This window comes from Schistocerca americana, chromosome X (assembly GCF_021461395.2).
Source record: "Schistocerca americana isolate TAMUIC-IGC-003095 chromosome X, iqSchAmer2.1, whole genome shotgun sequence".
Lineage (NCBI taxonomy): Eukaryota > Metazoa > Arthropoda > Insecta > Orthoptera > Acrididae > Schistocerca > Schistocerca americana.
Window position 1 is genome coordinate 758,443,210 of NC_060130.1, and position 25,872 is coordinate 758,469,081.

The window sequence follows — 25,872 nt, forward strand, 5'->3', positions numbered from 1 at the left end:
GTAATGTAGTTATCAGTGACAAATCCGCTTTGTAATATTTCCTTACATAAAGAATCCAGACGGCGTTATTCCGTAATAATTTGCGTATACCAGGAAGTTACAATTAAAGTGCTGCTAAAAGCTGCTAGTCACGAAGGTCCTGTGTGGGCTGCACTTATCGTATGACAGCCAAACTTGGTAGATATGCTAATGAATTAATGCTGTACCGATCTGCCCTGGAAAAAATTAGTTCCAATTTTGGCTACCAGGTGGAAATCTGGCGCTGTACAGCATCTTGTCGGCGTCTCCGGTGCTTGTATTGAACGAAATGTGCAAACGGCGGTTAATAGTAAAATCAACATTATGTCTTTCTCAATTGTTTGATCTATTTTGCTCACGTCCCATTCCTAATATACTGCATATGGAAATATTTTTCTACGCCTTTATTGCATTCACGGCTTCGTATTTGCATCTAGTGGCCAAAACTGGAACTAATCTTCTTCCAGCATAAATCGGTTCCGCATTAACGCATTAGAATATCTTCCAAGTTTTGCTACCATTCGATAATTACAACCCACAATGGAATTCCGTGAGTAGCTGCACTTTAATTATAACCACCCAGTACAAGCAAGCAATTCAGGGTCATGCCAATTTTATGCTTGTTGCATGCGGCTTTCGTGGTGTTGCAATTTTAAAGACCAGTAGTACATAATATTATTATCCAGTAAGTATGAATAAGATGGTATGGTTTAAAACTGTTGAGGTAGTTGTGTGGCCCAGTAACTAATTTCTACTTTAACAAAACAAGGGGAGTGGCAACCTATTACATTTCAAGATTACGAAATGTCAACAATTTCCGCGATATTCACTCTTAATGGCCTCAAGTAGAAACAGAGACCTCTGGACATAATCTGCAAGTGTGACAAAAGCATTCCAAGAAAGATAAGTTATTGTTTAATGTTTAGTCGACGTCTTGATAGTTAAAAATGGAATATTAACCCTCTTAGACATAGACAGAGAAGGGAACTGATTGTGACTTCGTTGGAGTAAAGGCCTAGCATTCATGTGAAGTACTTTAGGGAAACCACGGGAAATCTAAATCAGGATGTCTACACGGAGAATTGGACTTGATTCCTGGCCGATAAGAGTTTTAAGCACAGTTCTACCTTGTTCGGTTCTTGCATTCTGATTATGCCGTATATGGAGTAACATATTTGTACGTTTGTATCCATTATTAGTAGGTGTTGCAATTCTTAGATACAACAGTGTACTCTCTCTATTGAATTGTTAATTGCGCTTAAGAATGTTCTTGTTTTAATAAAAATAACTCTTAGACACTGAAGTAAGTGAAAAAGGTTTTCATATTCCGAAGTTAAATTTCCCATGAAGCTTTGGAATAATTATGTATTACAGCTAAGCTAAAAAGGCCAATTTTTCACTTAAAAGATCTGTACAAGTCTTAATTGTGTTCGCTTTTATACGGCTTCATGTGCATGTACCTTTTTTGCAGAGCAGCCAATGTCAGAGTTCAAGAGTGAGGCAGAGCGCAAAGCGAAACTGTACTATATGTCCTGCTTGGACGTCAACGACACAATAGAAACCCTGGGGCCAAAGCCAATGCTGGACCTTCTCGAGAAAATTGGAGGGTGGAACATTACTGGTAATTTCAGCATTAAGAATTGGAGCCTGCAGAAATCGCTGGAAACGTTACAGAACCGTTACAACATGGGTGGACTATTCACCTGGGCCGTAGGTGAAGACGATCGAGATTCCAAGAAACATATTATACAGGTAATTTCGAATCTTTTCCTTTTAGTTTTAAAATTTTATCGATATTGTTGTTGTTTCCGTCCAGCATTTACAGACCATTGCTGTGCACACTTACGAGCAATTGAATCTGAGATACCGTGTACTTCATAATAACGGACGCATCACCGAATGTACTCCAGGAGACATCGGAAGCGTTGGAGAGCCATCCTGATTCATTCTCAACAGCTCGTGGAGATGGTTAGGACAGGATACTCGATGCATTCATTTCTCTCTAGATGCACTCAATATTATGAGGTCTGGTTTTATGCAAAGGGGCCTGACATCTTTAAAGCTGTAAGCGTATGGAAATTCTTCAACAGATCAAAAGACTGTGACACATGTAAGTGCCCTATTCGACTATAAATGCGTGTAGTTAGCGGTATCCTATTCCTGCTCGTACGATATCAAAACTGTTCTGGACAGATGGACCGTGTGGCGAAGCCTTACGCCGGGCGCATTAAATATATAAAGTATGTGACCGTATATAATTTCGAGAGGGTGAGGGCTTCATTCGAACACAGTTTACTCAATTTGGCACTGATTCACAGTCCAGCTACACGTCACACGGCTTCCGTACAACACACGCTGTTACACTACACTGCACAGGTGGCGGGTATGCTAAATAACATTCCAGAAGTTACGAACAAACTAGCGCATATTCTGGAAGCTCTCCACCCAAAGTATTCAGTCACACTTGACACAGTTCCGTACACGTTGATTTACTTGTGGTCATGGCAGTCTACTAACAGACTTTTACTCTACGAGGACGTGCTGAGAAGTAATGCCTCCGAATTTTTTATGTGAAAATTCTTGAATATTTTTAAATAAAACAGACCTTATTAACATTCTACATATTTATTCTTCATGTCTACGCATTTATTTCTCAGCGTAGTGACCCTGATGACGATCGCATTTCTTCCAACGAGAGACCAGTTTCTAGATACTGTTACTGAAGAATGTTTGACTTTGTTAACGGAGACACTACCTCACCTCCGCTTGCATCGCTTCACCACTATCAAAGTGAAGTCCTCGACGATGTGCTTTACGTTTTGGAAACAGATGACAATTGGATGGGGTCAAGTCGGCACTGCAGTCAGGCACACTTAAGACCAAATAACATGTCTTACATTTCCTCGAACGTGTGTGTTTTATGTATCGAAAAATCGATTTTTTAAAAATTTTGACGTCCTGTCTCAAACGCTCGGACTGTAAGGGGTATGATAGATGACAGCGAACCAAGGCGTCGGATCGTTGCAGATGTTGCAGCGCTTGTGTGTGTGGTCTGACATTGACATGCTGAAGAAGAGGGTGCTCCACATGTGGACAAAATCTTCCAATTCGCAACTCGATTACAACTCGGTGTTTCTCACGCGCTGACGTAGTTAAATTACACACCGCCATATTACACGCGACACTGTAGTGTAGAATTTCCAGGGAAGTATGAAATCTCATAATCACTCTTGAAGGCAGGAAGACAATATCTCAGTTAGATCTCAGGTACAGAATCCAATGACAGAAAGAACCGTCTAAAGATGAGAACATTTGTTATCCATAGTCGCGTTGCAATACAGACGCTGTTAATTACGAAAATTAATTTGCAAGGGCGATCGCAGTGATCCAGATAAAGCCAGAATTGGAATGTGTAGCAGCAGAAGAGGAATTCATGGAATCATGGGACACAATACAGGATATGGAATACAGATGAGCTTTTATAGATTTGGCGCGAGCGTAACGAGTAGCATTTACCTTAGTGTGTTGCGGGCGCACTGAAATTCAGTGCAAGAGATGAATTGCATTCGGGGACCGTCAGCGAACTTCTACCACAGCGGAGTCTCTGTCATACTGCAGTAAAGCGCAAATAGTTTTCAATGATAAATGACGTCATTCCTTTGGACTCAGATCGATCATATCCAGTGTTATTATGGGGACAGAGTTATGGTATTATTAGGGTGTTATGCGTATTCGTGATACGGTGAGACTGTCACCTGTAAGAAAGAGACTAAATTAAGGTACCTGCTAACCAAGAAACAATATACGTTAAGGATGCGCGTAGTGGAAGTCCTTGGAGCTAGCGGGAGAAAACGTGAGAGACAGGAAGGCCGTGTATGTATGTTCCTCGTGTGTGTGTGTGTGTGTGTGTGTGTGTGTGTGTGTGTGCGTATGTCCACCCATGTACACTAGCTGGCATGTATAGAAGTTATTAATACATAATTTAATAATAATAATAGGTAAATAAGCTCTAGTTTTAAAAAAGTAATGAAATTTATTGGTCGGCTGTTAAATTAAATGCAGCTAACTGTAAGAACTTCCACTTAGATGCCATTAAAAAAGTTCGGTGCTGGTAATGTAATGATATGACGGAGAGTATTCTGATTTTGTTGTGGCCGTTAGGTTTTATCTGTGGAAAAATTAACGAAAGTATTGTAGATAATAGTAGGTTTCTCACACTGTGGTGCAAGTTTAAAACTGGACCTTTCTTTGTCTATCACCATGAGAACCCTTCGATCTACAGTGAAAGATGCATTACGTCGTGGTTGGAATGAAATGAGATGGAGGAACCTATTTCAAACCCAAAACGGAAGTCCAAATAATTTTTTTTGAATAAACTGGAGTTTTCGTTGCGTTCCTGATCAATTCGTCCAAAACAGAGCCCAGAACGATTCCCCTCGTTTCAGAGGAGTGGAAAAATTCACTTTCAGTGAATAAGAAGTTAATGATAAGCCTTGCCTGTAGATTAACGTCTGCAATGAAGCGAAAGCAACTCGTATGCGCAATCAGTTAGAAGGGTGACTCTTTGGTATCCACATGGATTGATACCAGGAGACTTTTGGACACATAGTGTTTGCTACTGCAGATTTTCCATAAATCTTACTAATTTTTTATAGTAGCTATTAAATTATTCCTATTTCATGATCTTCGGGCCACTTCCCAAAATATATATGAACCTTGCAGTTGTATTACAGACGCAGTTATATATTTTTGGACTCGTTTTAAAGCCTTTAAAGAGCTATCGGTAACCCTGAATGTTAGGATAAAATAGACTTTCGGTTTGTGTTGCTTAGGGTGGAAACGAGAGTCGTTTCTTCTCGTTACCTTTTTGCTAATATAAGATTAATTATGTGCGGTTTCCCAAAATCAGTCTCTCTCTCTCTCTCTCTCTCTCTCTCTCTCACACACACACACACACACACACACACACACACACACACACACACACACACGCTCACCCTCTTCTTCTATTATTCTGAAATCTCCATTCGAACAAGCTATTGTTCTATTTATCTAGGCACGTCTTTGACAGAACGACAAATGATACAACTGTTTTTAATGAGTGAGAGATCTGCACAAGATTCAAAGCCGTAAGTACCGAACTAAAACAGAGACAATTTCTTTCAGTAGTCCAGGAATAAGTTTGCTCCACTAATTATAACGCTCAAACAAAAATTTGTGTAATTCGGAAGTATAAAAAATGTTGTAATTGGAAAGTAAGAAAAAATTACTGCTTTCAACAGTCACAATGTGTCCCTGTTAGTACAGTATAATTTCTTTCAACAGATTGATCAAGGAGGCTTAACTCTCCCAACTCGTGACAACTATCTCAATGGAACTATGGATGATAAAGTATTGTCTGCTTATCTGGAGTATATGACTAAGGTAAGTTCACATATTTAAAATACTGAGCACTATTTTTAATTTTTCCTTATAAATTTGCACAATAATAGTAAAATCAGCAAATTATTTGTTCACATAGTAACTAAGATCTGTGATAGAGAGAAAACAGTGTTTCAGCAATTATTTTTTGTCAACTCCACTAACTAGAAAAAAATGGCTGTGAGCACTATGGGACTTAACATCTTTGGTCATCAGTCCCCAAGAACTTAGAACTACTTAAACCTAACTAACCTAAGGGCATCACACAGCACCCAGTCATCACGAGGCAGAGAGAAAATTCCTGACCCCGCCGGGAATCGAACCCGGGAGCCCGGGCGTGGGAAGCGAGAACGCTACCGCACGACCACGAGCTGCGGACCCACTAACTAGAGTTTCGAACATCAACAGAGAAGTCCAATACCTCATCACTGAACATTGTGCTATTCGTATGGTGCCCTGAGTATCTCCTGCAGTCTAACACAAATTTTAGGAATAAAAAGCTCCATTTTAGATGTTACAGGAATGTAGGAAAGCATGTTCTCCTATCTCCGATGATGCCGTATGTAGGCCCTGTGTAAAATTGCTACTGATTCCCCTCTCGTTATGTTTCGGTCCACTGCACAGAGGCCTATTTTGTGGAAAAGGCGGACAAAAACAAAAAGAAAAAATTCAGACGGAAATGAAAATTGGTATCATGGATTTTTAGGGTCACTGACTATGAATTCTATGTTATTTTCTCAAAATTCGATAATCGATATGGCGAATCAAAAATGGTGGAGTTTCTAATGACAAAATCGCTTATTCGAAAAGAAAAGAAAACACGTTCACAAATGTTTGCAACGCTGTTAAATTCTAAAATAATTATATTCGCCGTTAAATTAAATGTGGCACACGAAAATGTTTTGAGGGTCACTGACTATGAATTCTACGCTATTTTCTCAAAATTCGATATTCGATATGGCGAATCAAAAAGGTGAAGTTCCTAATGACAAAATCGCTTATTCGAAAAAAAAAAAAAACACGTTCACAAATGTTTGTAACGTTGTTAAATTCTAAAATAATTATATTCGCCGTTAAATTAAATGTGGCACACGAAAATGTTTTGAGGGTCACTGACTATGAATTCTACGCTATTTTCTCAAAATTCGATATTTGATATGTTGTTGTTGTTGTGGTCTTCAGTCCTGAGACTGGTTTGATGCAGCTCTCCATGCTACTCTATCCTGTGCAAGCTTTTTCATCTCCCAGTACCTACTGCAACCTACATCCTTCTGAATCTGCTTAGTGTATTCATCTCTTGGTCTCCCTCTACGATTTTTACCCTCCACGCTGCCCTCCAATACTAAATTGGTGATCCCTTGATGCCTCAGAACATATCCTACCAACCGATCCCTTCTTCTGGTCAAGTTGTGCCACAAACTTCTCTTCTCCCCAATCCTATTCAATACTTCCTCATTAGTTATGTGATCTACCCATCTAATCTCCAGCATTCTTCTGTAGCACCACATTTCGAAAGCTTCTATTCTCTTCTTGTCCAAACTATTTATCGTCCATGTTTCACTTCCATACATGGCTACACTCCATACGAATACTTTCAGAAATGACTTCCTGACACTTAAATCAATACTGGATGTTAACAAATTTCTCTTCTTCAGAAACGCTTTCCTTGTCATTGCCAGCCTACATTTTATATCCTCTCTACTTCGACCATCATCAGTTATTTTGCTCCCCAAATAGCAAAACTCCTTTACTACTTTAAGTGCCTCATTTCCTAATCTAATTCCCTCAGCATCACCCAACTTAATTAGACTACATTCCATTATCCCTGTTTTGCTTTTGTTGATGTTCATCTTATATCCTCCTTTCAAGACACTGTCCATTCCATTCAACTGCTCTTCCAAGTCCTTTGCTGTCTCTGACAGAATTACAATGTCATCGGCGAACCTCAAAGTTTTTATTTCTTCTCCATGAATTTTAATACCTACTCCGAATTTTTCTTTTGTTTCCTCTACTGCTTGCTCAATATACAGATTGAACAACATCGGGGAGAGGCTACAACCCTGTCTCACTCCCTTCCCAACCACTGCTTCCCTTTCACGTCCATCGACTCTTATAACTGCCATCTGGTTTCTGTACAAATTGTAAATAGCCTTTCGCTCCCTGTATTTTACCCCTTCCACCTTCAGAATTTGAAAGAGAGTATTCCAGTCAACATTGTCAAAAGCTTTCTCTAAGTCTACAAATGCTAGAAACGTAGGTTTGCCTTTCCTTAATCTTTCTTCTAAGATAAGTCGTAAGGTCAGTATTGCATCACGTGTTCCAGTGTTTCTACGGAATCCAAACTGATCTTCCCCAAGGTTGGCTTCTACTAGTTTTTCCATTCGTCTGTGTTAGTATTTTGCAGCTGTGACTTATTAAACTGATAGTTCGGTAATTTTCACATCTGTCAACACCTGCTTTCTTTGGGATTGGAATTATTATATTCTTCTTGAAGTCTGGGGGTATTTCGCCTGTTTCATACATCTTGCTCACCAGATGGTAGAGTTTTGTCAGGACTGGCTCTCCCAAGGCCGTCAGTAGTTCCAATGGAATGTTGTCTACTCCGGGGGCCTTGTTTCGACTCAGGTCTTTCAGTGCTCTGTCAAACTCTTCACGCAGTATCATATCTCCCATTTCATCTTCATCTACATCCTCTTCCATTTCCATAATATTGTCCTCAAGTACATCGCCCTTGTATAGACCCTCTGTATACTCCTTCCACCTTTCTGCTTTCCCTTCTTTGCTTAGAACTGGGTTTCCATCTGAGCTCTTGATATTCATACAAGTGGTTCTCTTATCTCCAAAGGTCTCTTTAATTTTCCTGTAGGCAGTATCTATCTTACCCCTAGTGAGATAGGCCTCTACATCCTTACATTTGTCCTCTAGCCATCCCTGCTTAGCCATTTTGCACTTCCTGTCGATCTCATTTTTGAGACGTTTGTATTCCTTTTTGCCTGCTTCATTTACTGCGTTTTTGTATTTTCTCCTTTCATCAATTAAATTCAATATTTCTTCTGTTACTCAAGGATTTCTACTAGACCTCGTCTTTTTACCTACTTGATCCTCTGCTGCCTTCGCTACTTCGTCCCTCAAAGCTACGCATTCTTGTTCTACTGTATTTCTTTCCCCCATTCCTGTCAATTGTTCCCTTATGCTCTCCCTGAAACTCTGTACAACCTCTGGTTCTTTCAGTTTATCCAGGTCCCATCTCCTTAAATTCCCACCTTTTTGCAGTTTCTTCAGTTTTAATCTACAGGCGAATCAAAAAGGTGGAGTTTCTAATGACAAAATCGCTTATTCGAAAAAAAAACACGTTCACAAATGTTTGTAACGCTGTTAAATTTGAAAATAATTATATTCGCCGTTAAATTAAATGTGACACGCGAAAATGGCGCAATTTCTAATTAAAATTTATTTGTTTGAGGGAAATAAGTTCATAAAGGTTTTGAAAATAATTAAATTTGGAAAATATCCTGTACGCTACTTTTATGATTTATCTAAAAATAATACGTTTAAATTTTTTGTACAATAAATTTTCAACTATTTACACACATCTGTTGCACCCGAGCTAACTTCAGAGTCGTTTGACGAAGACGCAGCTATTGCTTGTGCATAAGAGGGCAGCAACAATTTCGTCGCCCCAAATGACAGTTCGTCAGATTTGTTGATAGTTTTAATAGTAAACTATAAATTAAAGGTCTGATAACAAAAGCGACCAATTTAGAACATCTGTCATGGTATCTTCTCTGGACGATTTTCACGAATACATTTCTCGATATTTTTGTGCCGTTCTTTCACTATTCTTGAGCTTCCTTGAATAGTTGCCCGATTCACAGTGGTGTCCATCTGACAATGAGGGATCCATGAGTGGCAGTAGGCATACAATACCACAGAAAACGTTCTACCAACATTTTCACAGTATCCGCACAATACTGTTTCAGGAGATCTACATTAGCACCGAATCCACGTAACAGAACTTACATTATAATGTCTGCGTGAAATTTAAATGATTTCTTTATTTTGGTAAAAACAGTTTCTCCAAAGTTTCACCTTTTTTTCCAACGTTCCATTTGTGTCCTGCGTGGCGTCGGTGTAAACTGTTTACCGTCACTTGCTTCAGTGAGTACACCGAACTACAGGAAAGCAACACACGTTCCTGTTAAGTCCGCGATAGAGTGAACGAAGCGCTAACAGGTCCTGGACGTAGTGAGATCGGCGTGGCAGTGCAGCAGTTCCCAGTCAGGAAACACTAGAGAAAGACGGCGGCCCGCAGCAGCCACTTGCAGCCTCATTTTTACAAGGTCTTTGTCACAGCCTTTCTGACACGTCCACGTCCGTGCTGGGTGGGGAAACCGAATTACCGTCGGATACAAAAGTTCCAAATGTAATTACTTATACAGATTATAGAATATTTCCCGCCAATCGCACTCTACAGTATTCGCTAAAATACTCAACGTCGACTTTAAAATACTTATAAATTTAATCTCTTGAGAATGACATTGAGGCAAACATATCTGGTTTCAATTACACAATGGAACCAACTTAACTGCCACGACCCTATAGCGCACGCTTCTTGGTTAGGCGAGAGTGGTGATACTGAAAATTATTGTGAAAAATGCAGTGGTGCCTCGTGGTACGAGATTTCGGGGAAAAAATTGAAAGTCTATACACTAAACTTCATGTTAAAATAAAGCAGACGATCAAAATCGTTAAAACTCACAGCTATATTGTTCAGTTTCAAAAATATTAACGGATAACAGCAATAAAAAACAGTCAATTTCGATGTCAGTGCCGGCCGGTGTGACCGAGCGGTTCTAGGTGCCTCAGTCCGGAACCGCGAGACTACTACGGTCGCAGGTTCGAATCCTGCCTCGGCATGGATATGTGTGATGTCCTTAGGTTAGTTAGATTTAAGTAGTTCTAAGTTCTAGGGGACTGATGACCTCAGATGTTAAGTTCCATAGTGCTCAGAGTCATTTGAACCATTTTTTTCCATGTCAGTATTTATACTTGTACAAATATTCTCATTTCGCAACGTAAACCGGCTCTGCCCAGTTGGTAATGAAGGAACGTGATGTTTAATGCAGATTATGTATTATAACGTTTTTCTCTTGAGGTTACCAGAGGTAAAATAAATCTGTTTCTGCTTCTTAAAAGTAAATTCCTGAACCCACGCAGTGCACCTGTGATAATTCGTTCCATCAGACCACTGTGGCCACATTTCTCAGCCTCAAGAGTGTGCTGAAACAGATGATGTGCTTAGGTTACACAATTAGTCACGGTGGAAAAAATGCAAGTCTATTAAATGGTTAAGTAGAAGCAAGCTTCTGACGCGCAGATTATGCATTTCTCATTTCAGCAGGATGTAAAGACTCTTCTAGGCATCATAGGCTCGAAGTAAAGCCATTTTGAATTTTCACAAATTGAGCAAATTTCTTAGTTCGAGGAAATCCACTGTGAAGTGTAAAGTTACCGGATAATTCGATTATTACCGTCATTATTACTATCATTTTATTAATACCGCCGCTGGAACACACGTGCTTGAAGATCATTTAATGCCATTTGATCACTATAGAAGTAGTTTCCGAAGAACAGGTTTTTTCCCTGTCTACGGAATCCTTTTCATGTTAATATCAAACATCAACAGTTACTCGTGGATTACATTAAAACTAAAGTAATTGATGAAGACGTTACTTGATAACAAAAACGCGCTGCCTTTCTTCATTTACTTGCGCCTAGAAATGGCTATCGAGTACTGCCAAACCAAAAGGCAAGAGATCATACTGCCTTCCGATATACGTCGCTGTCAGTTCTTCCATACGGTTTGGTCGACATGACCTGTTTCAGTTGTGTATGACAGACAATGTTTTAGAAAATCAATTGTTTTCCTTTGAAATAAACAGAAAGATTTTTCATTCTAAGCTATACAAGTACAAAATTTTCACAATATTAGTTCAAATTCAATATTCGCTTATATAAAGTAGGAAAGTATTTCACAGATGCAAAACTCGTATCCGACTCATTGTCCTTACACTTAGCCGCTAGTTCCTTCTCTGCCAAGTAGACGCTAGGTTGAACCAGAATGAAGTCTGAAGTGGCGACATGTAGAAACTCTGTCACCAGTAACCTTTCTTATACTAGTTATTTATTTCTAGTGTCGAAACAAACGCTATGTAGGGTCACAGGACACTTATTCCATCTTTTATCTGAGCTTCTGTATGTCGATAAAATTGGTTCTGAACTGAGAATGCAACACAGACCGCCCTTAACGCGGAATTTGACCCCTTCGTGGCAATACAGCTCGGCTACAATTTGTTGTTTGTTCAAAACTGCAGATTCCTCAACATCTCCACATATTACGTGTGAATGGGTTCGAATCCTGGCCCGGCACTAAAGTTTTTGTTATGTATTATCAAGCTCTAGCATGACAACACCTATCTGCTGGTGGATAACAATTTTAATTTTTAATGTTGTTTCATTCGTTGTCAACACTAACGATATCTGACGTTTTTGATTCCCAGTGGGACACAGAACTATTTGCGAGAACACTGTAAGTTCAAGATGTTATTCCGAGCTGCTGGTGGAGAAAACTTCGGTAGCTGACGTCTCTTTGTGTGTAGTCAACAACGATATGTGTGGGGCTCTATTACCAGTGAGCAGTGAGCTTTTCGTCGTATTATTTCTAGTTCAAATATGCTCACATGTCGCTGCTGGTGCAACAAACCCATATTTAATGTTCGTTTTCTCTAGAATACAACAGCGATAGGTGCCGGGTTGGAGTCCTGGGAAGGAAAAAATTAGTGTTTCGTCCCGTCACTTCAGTTAAAATACCTAGCTACTGCCGAGAAAATCCGGTATGTCACAGTTGGTTGTGCTTCGATATCAATCCGATTAGGTTCTGCGTTCGAATCCGTGTCCAACACAAAGCTTTGCCTCACGGCCTTTTATGTAAGTTACTTGTGAAGAAGCAATATTTATTCTGTTTAAAATGTTTGCGTTATGTAATTTAAAGTTGATATTTGCTAACTGAAACTGTCTAAAATCGAGGTATATCACTCTCTGTAATCCTAATCAGGAATCACTGTTAGTTTGCGTCAGTCACGAAAAGTTTGCTTAGTCTGCCTGACCTGGGTTTGAATACATATGCAGAACGAGACGTTTCGTCGTGTCATTTGAAGTTCATACATATTCTCAACTAACTGCTCGTGGATAACTTAAATTTTTAATGTCATTTTGTTTTAAATAATAAGTACTGTATGTTACTTTGAAGAGGAAATCGTGAATACGACGAACTTACTATGTGCATTACCTATCTGACGTAATAATGAGAGTGGTAACATTTCAGGTATGTCATTTATTGTAATAAATGCGAGCTTACAAGCCTTAAGGACAGTCTTAACTGTGATAAGGTGTTCCCTGATATTTGTAGCATCGTGGTATTAGTTTAGATCTTGAGTTACTGCGATACAGAGTAGTGTTTTCTAGTGGTCACATGTTGGAACCATTTTCAACAGTCAATCGACTGTACCAAGGAGCGATTACAGGACCTGCTAGACAGCCGCCTTATGCCGGTTGCATGCGAATCAGGCGAAATGCAGTTCAGGTCGTTCGGATACTTTTGAGCACGACTGTACATTAATAACCGGTGTAACCGCCAGAATGTTGAATGCAAGCATGCAAATGTGCATGGACTGTATTGTACGGGTGTCGGATGTCAGTTTGTTGGATGTTGCACTTGGTCGGTCAATACAGGGACGGTTCTTGCTGGTTGTGGATGACGCTGGTGTTATCACCCGATGATGTCCCATATGTACTCGATTGGAGACAGAACTGGTGATCAAGCAGGACAAGGCAACTTGTCGACACTATGCAGAGCAGCATATTGGCTTAATGTGGGCAAGCAGTTCCAATTGAAAATCACTACCTGGAATGCTGTTCATGAATGGCAGCACAACAAGTTGATTCACGAGACTGACGTACAAATTTGCAGTCAGGGTGCGTGGGATAATCGCGAGATTGCTCCTGCTGTCATACAGAATCGCACACCAGGCGATAACTCAAGGTGTAGCCCAGTGTGTGTAGCACGCAGACAGTTTGGTTGCAGGGCCTCAACTGGCCTCCTTCTAACAACACACGGCTATCGCTGTCACCGAGGCAGAACCAACTTTCATCAGAAAACAAAACAGACTTTCACCCTGTCCTCCAGTGAGCTCTCGCTTGGCGCCACTGAAGTCGCAAATGACGGTTGTTTGGGGTCAGTGGCATGCACGCTTCAGGGTTCAAATGGCTCTGAGAACAATGGGACTCAACATCTGAGGTCATCAGTCCCCTAGAACTTAGAATTACTTGTACCTGACTAACCTAAGGACGTGACACACATCCATGCCCGAGGCAGGATTCGAATCTGCGACCGTAGCAGTCGCGCGGTTCCGGACTGAAGCACCTAGAACCGCTCGGTCACCGCGGCCGGCCACGCTACAGGGCGTTTGGCTCGAAGCTGTCCTTGAAGTAACTGATTTGTAACAATTCGGTGTGTCACTGTTGTGCCATCTGCTGTTCAGATTGCTGCTGTAGATACTATGCGATGCACCAGAGCTATACACCTAATACGATGGCCTTCCCTCTCGGTAGTGCCATATGGCCGTCCGGAGCACGGCCTTCTTCAGACATTACATTCCCGTGACCATCGCTGCCAAGAGTCAGGTACAGTGGCTACAGTCCCGCGAAGTCTATCCGCAGTATCGTGGAAGGAACATCCAGCTTCTCGTAGCCCTATTACATCTGACAAGACCTAGTTCAAACTCCGTGAGGTGTTGATAACGGCGTCTTTGGCGCCTTAAGGACATTTTTGAGTAACATCAACTCGCCATGTCCAATCTCAAAGGTAACTAACGCTCACGACCATTACAGTGTGTATTTAAAGCAAACCTAATTTGCATCCTCATAGGGGCGCTACTAGCGCCACTCTTATGTAACTGGCTTGAAATTTGAATAGCCATCATCTTTCAGATGTAGACACATGCCTACTAATTTCGTTTATGTCGCACAACTTCTTCTTGATGATGCGACATTTTTACCGTCAGTGTATGTCAGAGTATGTTTAAATATTTTGATATGTGCGTATGCATGAAAACTTCCAGTTAAACATTTCCCTACAGTCGAAACTGCAATCGTGGCGACTGAAAACAGCTGACAGTCAAAGGCGAAAAGTGATCCTTAAAATATATTTTCCTATGTCTTGTAACTTCATCTAGTGTGGAGCTGAAACGTTAGGTAACTGCTGTCTTTCTTGAGGCTGTTGAGGAACCACCGATTGTCAGTGGATGCTGTTATCTGCGAGTCAGGAGTAAACTTGTTTTTAATACAAAAAATGGTTCAAATGGCTCTGAGCACTATGCGACTTAACTGCTGAGGTCATCAGTCGCCTAGAACTTAGAACTAATTAAAGCTAACTAACCTAAGGACATCACACACATCCATGCCCGAGGCAGGATTCGAACCTGCGACCGTAGCGGTCGCTCGGCTCCAGACTGTAGCGCCCAGAACCGCACGGCCACTCCGGCCGGCTTTTTAATACAAAAGGTATAAGATTTTTGCTACTAAGTTAGTTGCGATGCTGCATTCTGTTTAATCCAAATGAATGTCAATTCGAAAATAAAGTAAATCCAACGATAGAGCCACGGAACGAGTACATGTCTATCAGAATGAACTCGAGTGTTGTACCAGTGTACAGTATCTCATTTGCCAAAGACCAAAGCTCTCTGTTTTATATGTAACAGCTCATGATCTAATAAAAGTGACACGACTGTCTGACATTGAGCAGTCATACTCATTTGGTCCTTGAAGTTTAAGTGTGAGAGGAGATCAAAGTAACTTATATGAAGGCATGTCCGAAAGAACAGACTCCACGCATCCACGTAACTGATTCGCCTGGATGGGCCACGAACCCACCACCTTCAGTGGGGATGCGTAGTTACGTTCAATCTCCTACGGGTGTCTGAAAGTAGCGAGCGTGGAGCACATGGATGGGGACTGAGATACGTGGCGCTCGGTGGGAATGTGAGTCGGCTGAGAGGCGTGCCCAGCTAGTCCGCGCAACGCTGATAAACGCTGTGTGCGGATGCCGCAGTGATTCACGCAGTTGTCTACTGAGCAGCGGATCCTGGATTCGAGTCCTGCCCGTCACACATTCTCACTCGTCGCCGCTGATTTAGCATAAAATCGTGATGCAGCTGACGTCAATAATTCCTACCCTTTCCTTTCTCCCCCCTCCACCTTCAGTTTACATAACAAAGTAATTTACTTGTATGACGCTCTTGCCACGTCTTTGCAGCATAAATTGGAGCGCTATTAAAAATCGTAATTATTTTTTCCCAAGTGGTTTTTTAGAATATTAATGGAAAGCGTTGGCGAAGCTATATATAATTTACGCTGTAAGTTGTATAGTATAATTTACGGGGGTAATCTCAAAAGTAAGGTCTCCTATTTTTTTATAAGCACATAGACCTGATTATTTCTACAATGGTTTACATCAGTTTACAGCTTGAACATTTAGCTATTTTTCGACATAATAACCATTTCTGTCGATGCATTTTTGTAGACGCTGTGGCAGTTTTTGTATGCCCATGTCATACCAGCTCGCCGCCATGCTATTCAGAAAGTTATGAACGTCTTCTTTCACCTCGTACATGGCAAACAGAAATACAGTCGCCAGTAAACTTACTTACATTAGAAAATTTTATTTTATTCGATGAACCGATAGTCATTTAAAGGAACAGGTCTCATATTTTACTTGTACTTGATTGAACTAGAGACGTTGAAAAATTTGGTGCTGGACTGTGGTCCGAATTCGTATCTTCTCTTTCGAGGATCTGAATCTCTCAGAACAGTATAGTTCAATCATTTCCTTCCTTTTCCCAAGACTGCAATCTTCTTTGGGTCTCCTCCAAAGGATCCAGTACAAAAATATTCATAATTTCATTTCAAGCCCTATCAAGTGCACACCCACCTGCAAGTGAAAATTAACGTGCATTTTTAATGTCTGTTCATGTGTTGCCAACAATCGCAATAGGTGTCGTCATTTCTGGTGAAACACGCACAATATTTAACATCTCTCGTAGTTCGTTAACAGGGACAAGTGATGCTGGGGAGGAATTCGCGTCCGTTAAAAATGTTTGCGTTATGTAATGTAAAGTTGAAATTTGCTAACTGATACTGTCTAAAATGGAGGTATATCACTCTCTGTATGCCTAATCTGGAATGACTGTTAGTTTGCGTCAGTCACGAAATCTTTGCTTAGTCTGCCTGAACTGGGTTTGAATCCATATGCAGAACGAGACGGTTCGTCGTGTCATTTGAAGTTCATACATATTCTCAACTAGCTGCTCGTGGATAACTTAAATTTTTGATGTCATTTTGTGTTAAATAATAAGTAGTGTATGTTACTTTGAAGAGGAAGTCATGAATACGACGAACTTACTACGTGCATTACCAATCTTACGTAATAATGAGAGTGGTAACATTTCAGGTATGTCATTTACTGTAATAAATGCGAGCTTACAAGCCTTAAGGACAGTCTTATCTGTGATAAGGTGTTCCCTGATATTAGTAGCATCGTGGTATTACTTTACATCTTGAGTTATTGCGATACAGAGCAGTGTTTTCTAGTAGTGACTTGCTGGAACCATTTTCAATAGTCAAACGACTGTACCAAGGAGCGATTAGAGGACCTACTAGACAGCTGCGTTATGCCGGTTGCATGCGAATCAGGCGAAATGCAATTCAGGTCGTTCGGATACTTTTGAGTATGACTGTATTAGCATATCGCATTTGCAATGGCTTATCTCACACTTATATTGACCTGTGATCTTGAAATGTTAATCACTTAAATATGCTACGTAGAGAAATGTATTAACGAAATTTCATTACTCAGCATGAATTATTTTTGGGTGCTGCGATTTTTTTCCGTCAGTGGATGAGAACAAAGTCTTTCGCGACGGCACTGTTCTCTAAAACTTTCTCGGAGTTATATTCTTGTCAGTTCGGGGTAAAACCTTGAGTATTTGACGATTACTCCCATCGTCTTCGTCAGGAGCTATAGTTGCTCGTGACGGAGACGAGGGAGGTAATCGTCGAAAGATCGAGGTTTCACCCTGAACTGATTCGACAAGAAGTGCGAGAATGTTTTATACGTACTCTGAGATACATAAACATTTCACACCACTGTCAATAAAGATTAATCAATTGATGTTATGCCAGAACACTAGCATTAAAGTGGAGCCATCGCGGAAAATAACCAGTTCGGTCAACGCTGAAGGTAAACTAATAAACGAGAAAGTATCCCGGCAATGTTGATTGCAAACGGCTTTAACAGACGATTACATTGCAATTACAACTATTGATCAACAAAACTTTTCTAATAGTTCCAGCAGTCTACAACTCTGACAGTTAGTGCTATACGCCAACTATTACATGTCAATGGCTTGTGAAATGTAGGGAAAAAAAACTCTATCCGAAAAGGTATCGGAAGGCCCAACGGTTCCAACAGACCGTAGTGTTCTCCTTACGCGGTAGGTGTCACTGGATGCGGATATGGAGGGGCCCGTAGTCAGCACACTTGTTTCCCGACTGTTCTCAGTTTTCGTGACCGGAGCCGCTACTTCTCAATCAAGTAACTTATTAATCGGCCTCGCAAGGGCTGAGTGCACCCCGCTTGCCAACAGCGCTCGCCAGAACCGCACGGTCACCCTTACAAGTGCTAATCAGTTCCGAGAGCGCCTAACTTCAGTGATCTGATTGGAACTAGTGTTACCACTGCGACAAGGCCGTTGGCTAAAACGTAGAAGACACCATGTAAAACGTGTTACTTTCAGACAATGGCAAAGATATCTTCTCCAATTCACTATGCTTTAGTTTATGAATTGTGGATAAAGGGTGGAAAAGACCCACCATGGTTTAATGCCGAAATTCGGAAGATGCTGAGGAAACAGAGACTGTTGCGCTCTCGGTGCAAAAGAGAACACACAAATGACGGCAAACTAAGGTTAGTAGAGATTCGTGCGTCTGTGAAATGATCTATGCACGTAGCATACAACAACTGCCACCGTCACACCTAAGAAAAAAATCTGTCAGAGAAACCGAGAAAATTCTGGTTCTATGTAAAATTGCTAAGCGGGTCTAAGGCTCCCATTTAGTCCCTTGTTGAACAGACTGGTGTGGCAGTTGAAAATAGCAAAACGAAAGCCGAAGTTTTAAATTTCGCGTTCAAGAAATCGTTCACGCAGGAGAATCGTACAAACATACCTTCATTTGTGAATGGTGGGTTCCATGTGGTTCCCAAGTTGTGCAGCGACCGTAAACCATAAAATTACCAAATAAGCAGCAACCAGTCGCAAAATCATGTTTTATTTGTTTGATATTTGACCTCTGCTTAAGACAGTGTTACTACTCAGGGCACATATTCGTTGAAAGCACCGATGATGGCTGTTAACCAATTGAAATTGATTAGGAAAAGTAAATAAATAAAACATGATTTTGCGACTGGTTGTTGCTTATTTGGTAATTTTATACCCTCATTTGACCATCGGACAGACTCCCTTGTGGACGACATAGTAACAAGCGTCTCTGGCGTAGAGAAACAACTGAAAGATTTGAAAGCAAATCAGTCACCAGGTCCAGATGGAATCCCAATTCCGTTTTACAAAGAGTACACTACGACATTGGACCCTTACTTAACTAGCATTTATCGCGAATCTCTCGCCCAGTATAAAGTTCCAAGCGACTGGGAAAAAGCGCAGGTCACTCCTGTATACAAGAAGGATAAGAGAACGGACCCCCAAAATGACAGACCAATGTCTCTAAGTTCAGTTTGCTGCACAATCCTTGAACATATCTCAGTTCGAATATAATAAATTTTCTTGAGACTGAGAAGCTTATGGCCACGAATCAACATGGTTTTAGAAAGTATCGCTCGTGCGAAACTCAACTTTCCCTTTTTTAACATGATATACTGCGAACAATGGATGAAGGGCAACGAGCAGATTCGATATTTCTAGATTTCCGGAAAGCCTTTGACACGGTGTCCCATTGCGTGTTGTTCACGAAGGTACGAGAATATGGAATAATTTCTCAGATATGTGAGTGGCTTGAAAACTTCTTAAGTAGTAGAATTCAATATGTTGTCCTCGGCGGCGAGTGTTCATCAACGTAGAGTATCGTCAGGAGTGCCCCAGGGAAGTGTGACAGGACCGCTGTGTTTATCTATATGCATAAATGACTTGACGGACGGGGTGGGCAGCAATCTGCGGTTGCTTACTGATGATGCTGTGGTGTACGGTAAGGTGTCGAAGTTGAGTGACTATAGGAAGATACATGATGACTTAGACAACGTTTCTAGTTGATGTGATGAATAGCAACTAGCTCTAAATGTGGAAAAATGTAAATTATGCGGATGATTAGGAAAAACCAACCTGTAATGTTCGGATAAAGCATTAGTAGTGTACTGCTTAACAAAGTCATGTCGTTAAACAATCGAGCGGGAGCGCCGTTTTTCGTAACACGAGCGCGAGCGCGGCGCGCTTTGTAAACATGAAAAGAATAGCTTTCCTTATGTTACCGAGGGAAGTCATGCATGATCAAAATCGTAGTTTATTCTCAGTTCATTTCAACAAGGAGAAAATAAACTTACATAATATGAGCTAAACTACTGTTTTATTAAACAATAATGAAATAAACTTTCACTACAACTCTTTTGCCAAGGACTGATATTAAAGAGGCAGTAATGATGCATTCGAAGAAATTAGCAGTGCAGTTGCATCAGATCTCGGTCAGCTGCTTATCCGATCACTAATTATCTCGTAGACAACTGCCTCAATGTGGGATTATGTTGCTATTTCCCAACTGGGGTCTTTTTTTTTAACTGATCGTAAATTTTTTCTCGCCAAGCTCGTTTTGTATTTTATATTACTGCTGCTCCCTTGGACATACGACAACGCAATTTTTCGCTGTGTTACCTGAAGCAATACTGAAGGAATAGGTATAGGTTTGCAGCTGCGAAACAAAAATGGAAGCGCACAAAATCATTTTATTTTTGGTTGGCGCATTTTATACACAAGGAACGCACGCTCGAGGGTTAAATATCTGAGGGTAACATTGCAAAGCGATACGAAGTGGAACTAACATATGAGAGTGTGGTAGGAATGGCGAATGATCGACTTTGGTTTATTGGGAGAATTTTAAGAAAGTGTGGTTCATCTATAAAGGAGACCGCATATAGGTCGCTCGTGCAACCTGTTCTTGAGTACTACTTGAGTGTTTGCGATCCGTACCAGGCCGGATTGAAAGAGGACATCAAAGCAAATCAGAGGCGGGCTGCTAGATTTGTTACCAGTAGGTTCGACCAACACGTAAGTATGAGGTGCATTCAAGTTCTAAGGCCTCCGTTTTTTTTTTCTCTGGACTGGAAAGAGATACAAATATGCGCATTGTTTTAAAATGAGGCCGCGTTCATTGTCAATACGTCCCAGAGATGGCAGCACCATACGGCAGATGGAATTTTACCGCCAGCGGCGATAATGAGAACTGTTTCAAATACTTAAAATGGCGACGTTTTCCTTACTTGAACAGCGTGCAATCATTTGTTTTCTGAATTTGCGTGGTGTGAAACCTATTGAAATTCATCGACAGTTGAAGGAGACATGTGGTGATGAAGTTATGGATGTGTTGAAAGTGTGTTCGTGGGTGCGACAGTTTAATGAAGGCAGAACATCGTGTGACAACAAACCAAAACAACCTCGGGCTCGCACAAGCCGGTCTGACGACGTGATCGAGAAAGTGGAGAGAATTGTTTTGGGGGATCGCCGAACGACTGTTGAACAGATCGCCTCCAGAGTTGGCATTTCTGTGGGTTCTGTGCACACAATCCTGCATGACGACCTGAAAATGTGAAAAGTGTCATCCAGGTGGGTGCCACGAATGCTGACGGACGACCACATAGCTGCCCGTGTGGCATGTTGCCAAGCAATGTTGACGCACAACGACAGCATGAATGGGACTTTCTTTTCGTCGGTTGTGACAAGGGATGAGACGTGGATGCCATTTTTCAATCCAGAAACATAGCGCCAGTCAGCTCAATGGAAGCACACAGATTCAACGCCACCAAAAAAATTTCGGGTAACCGCCAGTGCTGAAAAAATGATGGTGTCCATGTTCTGGGACAGCGAGGGCGTAATTCTGAGCCATTGAGTTCCAAAGGGCACTACGGTAATAGGTGCATCCTACGAAAATGTTTTGAAGAACAAATTCCTTCCTGCACTGCAACAAAAACGTCCGGGAAGGGCTGCGCGTGTGCTGTTTCACCAAGACAACGCACCCGCACATCGAGCTAACGTTACGCAACAGTTTCTTCGTGATAACAACTTTGAAGTGATTCCTCATGCTCCCTACTCATCTGACCTGGCTCCTAGTGACTTTTGGCTTTTTCCAACAATTAAAGACACTCTCCGTGGCAGCACATTCACCAGCCGTGCTGCTATTGCCTCAGCGATTTTCCAGTGGTAAAAACAGACTCCTAAGGAAGCCTTCGCCGCTGCCATGGAATCATGGCGTCAGCGTTGTGAAAAATGTGTACGTCTGCAGGGCGATTACGTCGAGAAGTAACGCCAGTTTCATCGATTTCGGGTGAGTAGTTAATTAGAAAAAAAAAAAAAATCGGAGGCCTTAGAACTTGAATGCACCTCGTATTACGGAGATATTTCGGGAACTCAAATGGAAATCCCTGGAGGGAAGGCGACGTTCTTTTCGAGAAACACTGTTAAGACAATTTAGAGAACCGTCAGTGCGGTGGCTTGTGGAATATCTATGTAGATGTAGATGAAGATGTAGATGAAGATTTTTGGTGGCCTGCTACATACGTAGGTTCTTATGCTTGCCTATATTGTATTAGAAACAAGTAGAATTTCAAAGTAGCAGTAAGATAATACGTAAATTAAAATATCACATGGTATTATAAAAATTATAAATAATTAATATTTTGTTCCTTTTTGTTACTAATAACTGTCATTCTTCTTAGATTGGTGTGCTGCTTGGTGGTGAAGAGAAGAACGTGCGCACTCAGATGAAGGCGGTAATAAAGTTTGAAACAGAATTAGCAAAAATAATGTCACCACAAGAAGACAGAAGGGATGAAGAGAAGCTGTATAACAACATGGAGCTGGATTTGGTGCAAGCGAAGGCCCCCTTTGTAAGTTCCATCTATTCTCATTGCTATGCCTGCAAATAAGATTTATAAATGTTTGCTTTTCTTATAATACTACATTAAAAAGTCGGAAATGAAATTTAGTAAATAAAATCTCTTCTTAGCAAATAATGTATGTATATTTGCTTCGAGGTCAGTATGTATTAGATGTTACTTCAGCACTTTTTTCTCGCTACGTCATTTCTGAGAACTACTTGTTATGGGTCAAAATGATTAACTAGAGAGTTTCAAAACGTTCATCGATTTCACACCACACATCTTCTACAGGGATAAAAGTAGAAACTTGGAGTAGAATTCAACTCATGCAACTTCTCGGCAGTATCTCTTGAAATGATGGCATTGGACATTATTGATGGTGATCCGCCCGTCGGATGGGGGCGTTAAGTTTGTCGGTGGTCTTGGTGCTATTCGTGAGGAGTAGGCTATGCACCGGCATCGTGTTTTACATTCTCCCTTCTGTCATCATCATTCAACACAAACATAACACCGCACAATACATGCATGTGTTACACTCACCTGTACTATACAATTACACATACGCCACAATTGTCGCATATCCGGAAGGAAAGGGGCCAATGTGCGCGTAGGAAGAACAGTTTCCGACAGGCAGCTGAACCTACGCTCGTTCGATTCCCAGCCGGATCGGGGATTTTCTCCGCCCAGGGACTGGATGTTTGTGTTGTCCTCATCATCTCATCAATATTCACGAAGTGGCGAGATTGGAAATGGAAAGACTGGAAACTTGTACGGGTGCTGATGACCACGATGTTGAGCGCCCCACAAACCAACATCATCATTGTCATCCATGTGAAAAGGTTTCCGCCGTGATTGTGGCCTCACGGCGGTAACTAACAGCCTTTGAACACGGAACTGGTAGTTTGAGCTAGACCCATGGGACGTTCCATCTTGGAAATCGTTTGAGAATTCAATATTCCGAGATCCACAGCATCAGAGTGTGCCGAGAATACCAGATATCAGGCACTGCATCTCGCCACGGACAACGCAACGGTTGACGGCCGTCACTTAACAACCCAGAGAAGCGGTGTTTGCTAGAGTTACCAGAGCTAACAGGCGACCAATATTGAGTGAAATAACCGTAGAAATTGCGTTGATTGACTGTTCCGTCGGTTCCTGATAGAATAGTCTACACATTATGAATGAAACACACACAACTTTGATGTAATACACTCCTGGAAATTGAAATAAGAACACCGTGAATTCATTGTCCCAGGAAGGGGAAACTTTATTGACACATTCCTGGGGTCAGATAAATCACATGATCACACTGACAGAACCACAGGCACATAGACACAGGCAACAGAGCATGCACAATGTCGGCACTAGTACAGTGTATATCCACCTTTCGCAGCAATGCAGGCTGCTATTCTCCCATGGAGACGATCGTAGAGATGCTGGATGTAGTCCTGTGGAACGGCTTGCCATGCCATTTCCACCTGGCGCCTCAGTTGGACCAGCGTTCGTGCTGGACGTGCAGACCGCGTGAGACGACGCTTCTTCCAGTCCTAAACATGCTCAATGGGGGACAGATCCGGAGATCTTGCTGGCCAGGGTAGTTGACTTACACCTTCTAGAGCACGTTGGGTGGCACGGGATACATGCGGACGTGCACTGTCCTGTTGGAACAGCAAGTTCCTTTGCCGGTCTAGGAATGGTAGAACGATGGGTTCGATGACGGTTTGGATGTACCGTGCACTATTCAGTGTCCCCTCGACGATCACCAGTGGTGTACGGCCAGTGTAGGAGATCGCTCCCCACACCATGATGCCGGGTGTTGACCCTGTGTGCCTCGGTCGTATGCAGTCCTGATTGTGGCGCTCACCTGCACGGCGCCAAACACGCATACGACCATCATTGGCACCAAGGCAGAAGCGACTCTCATCGCTGAAGAAGACACGTCTCCATTCGTCCCTCCATTCACGCCTGTCGCGACACCACTGGAGGCGGGCTGCACGATGTTGGGGCGTGAGCGGAAGACGGCCTAACGGTGTGCGGGACCGTAGCCCAGCTTCATGGAGACGGTTGCGAATGGTCCTCGCCGATACCCCAGGAGCAACAGTGTCCCTAATTTGCTGGGAAGTGGCGGTGCGGTCCCCTACGGCACTGCGTAGGATCCTACGGTCTTGGCGTGCATCCGTGCGTCGCTGCGGTCCGGTCCCAGGTCGACGGGCACGTGCACCTTCCGCCGCCCACTGGCGACAACATCGATGTACTGTGGAGACCTCACGCCCCACGTGTTGAGCAATTCGGCGGTACGTCCACCCGGCCTCCCGCATGCCCACTATACGCCCTCGCTCAAAGTCCGTCAACTGCACATACGGTTCACGTCCACGCTGTCGCGGCATGCTACCAGTGTTAAAGACTGCGATGGAGCTCCGTATGCCACGGCAAACAGGCTGACACTGACGGCGGCGGTGCACAAATGCTGCGCAGCTAGCGCCATTCGACGGCCAACACCGCGGTTCCTGGTGTGTCCGCTGTGCCGTGTGTGTGATCATTGCTTGTACAGCCCTCTCGCAGTGTCCGGAGCAAGTATGGTGGGTCTGACACACCGGTGTCAATGTGTTCTTTTTTCCATTTCCAGGAGTGTGTTCTACATCAATGAGTTTGGCGATAATGGGCTATGGCAGTGCACACCCTCGACGCCATGGAACCGATTTGTCAATAAGGCACAGTGCAAGCTGGTGGTGGCTCGATAATGGTATAGACTGTGTTTACATGGAGTGAACTGGGTCCTCTGGCCCAGCTGAACCGATCATTGACTGGAAAAGGTTAGGTTCGGCTAGCTGAAGACCATTTGCAGCCATTCATGGACTCCATGTTCCCGAGCAACAAAGGAATTTTTTATGGATGACAGTCTGCCATGTCGCCGGACCACAATTTTTCCCGATTGATTTGAGGAACATTCTAGACAGTTTAAGCGAATGATTTGGCCATCCAGATCGCCTGACATGAATCCCATCGAACATGTATGGGACATAATCGAGAGCACGGTTCGTGCATAAAATCCCGCACCGGCAATAATTTCGTAATTATTTACGCCTACAGAGGCAGATGGCTCAGTATTTCTGCAGTGGACTTGTAACGGCTTGTTGAGTCCATGCCACGTCGAGTTGTTGCAC

General features: G+C 42.2%; 1 protein-coding gene across 3 annotated transcripts in view; it reads left to right on the top strand.

The window, feature by feature from the left end:
* LOC124555774 (endothelin-converting enzyme homolog) overlaps positions 1-25,872 on the top strand; it is a 400,218-nt gene that overhangs the window by 291,114 nt on the left and 83,232 nt on the right. For all 3 annotated transcript variants that reach the window (XM_047129822.1, XM_047129823.1, XM_047129824.1), the window contains exons 5-7: positions 1,490-1,770; positions 5,344-5,442; positions 22,547-22,717. In XM_047129822.1, the coding sequence (XP_046985778.1) occupies positions 1,490-1,770; positions 5,344-5,442; positions 22,547-22,717 (551 nt within the window). The remainder of the gene's footprint in view (positions 1-1,489; positions 1,771-5,343; positions 5,443-22,546; positions 22,718-25,872) is intronic.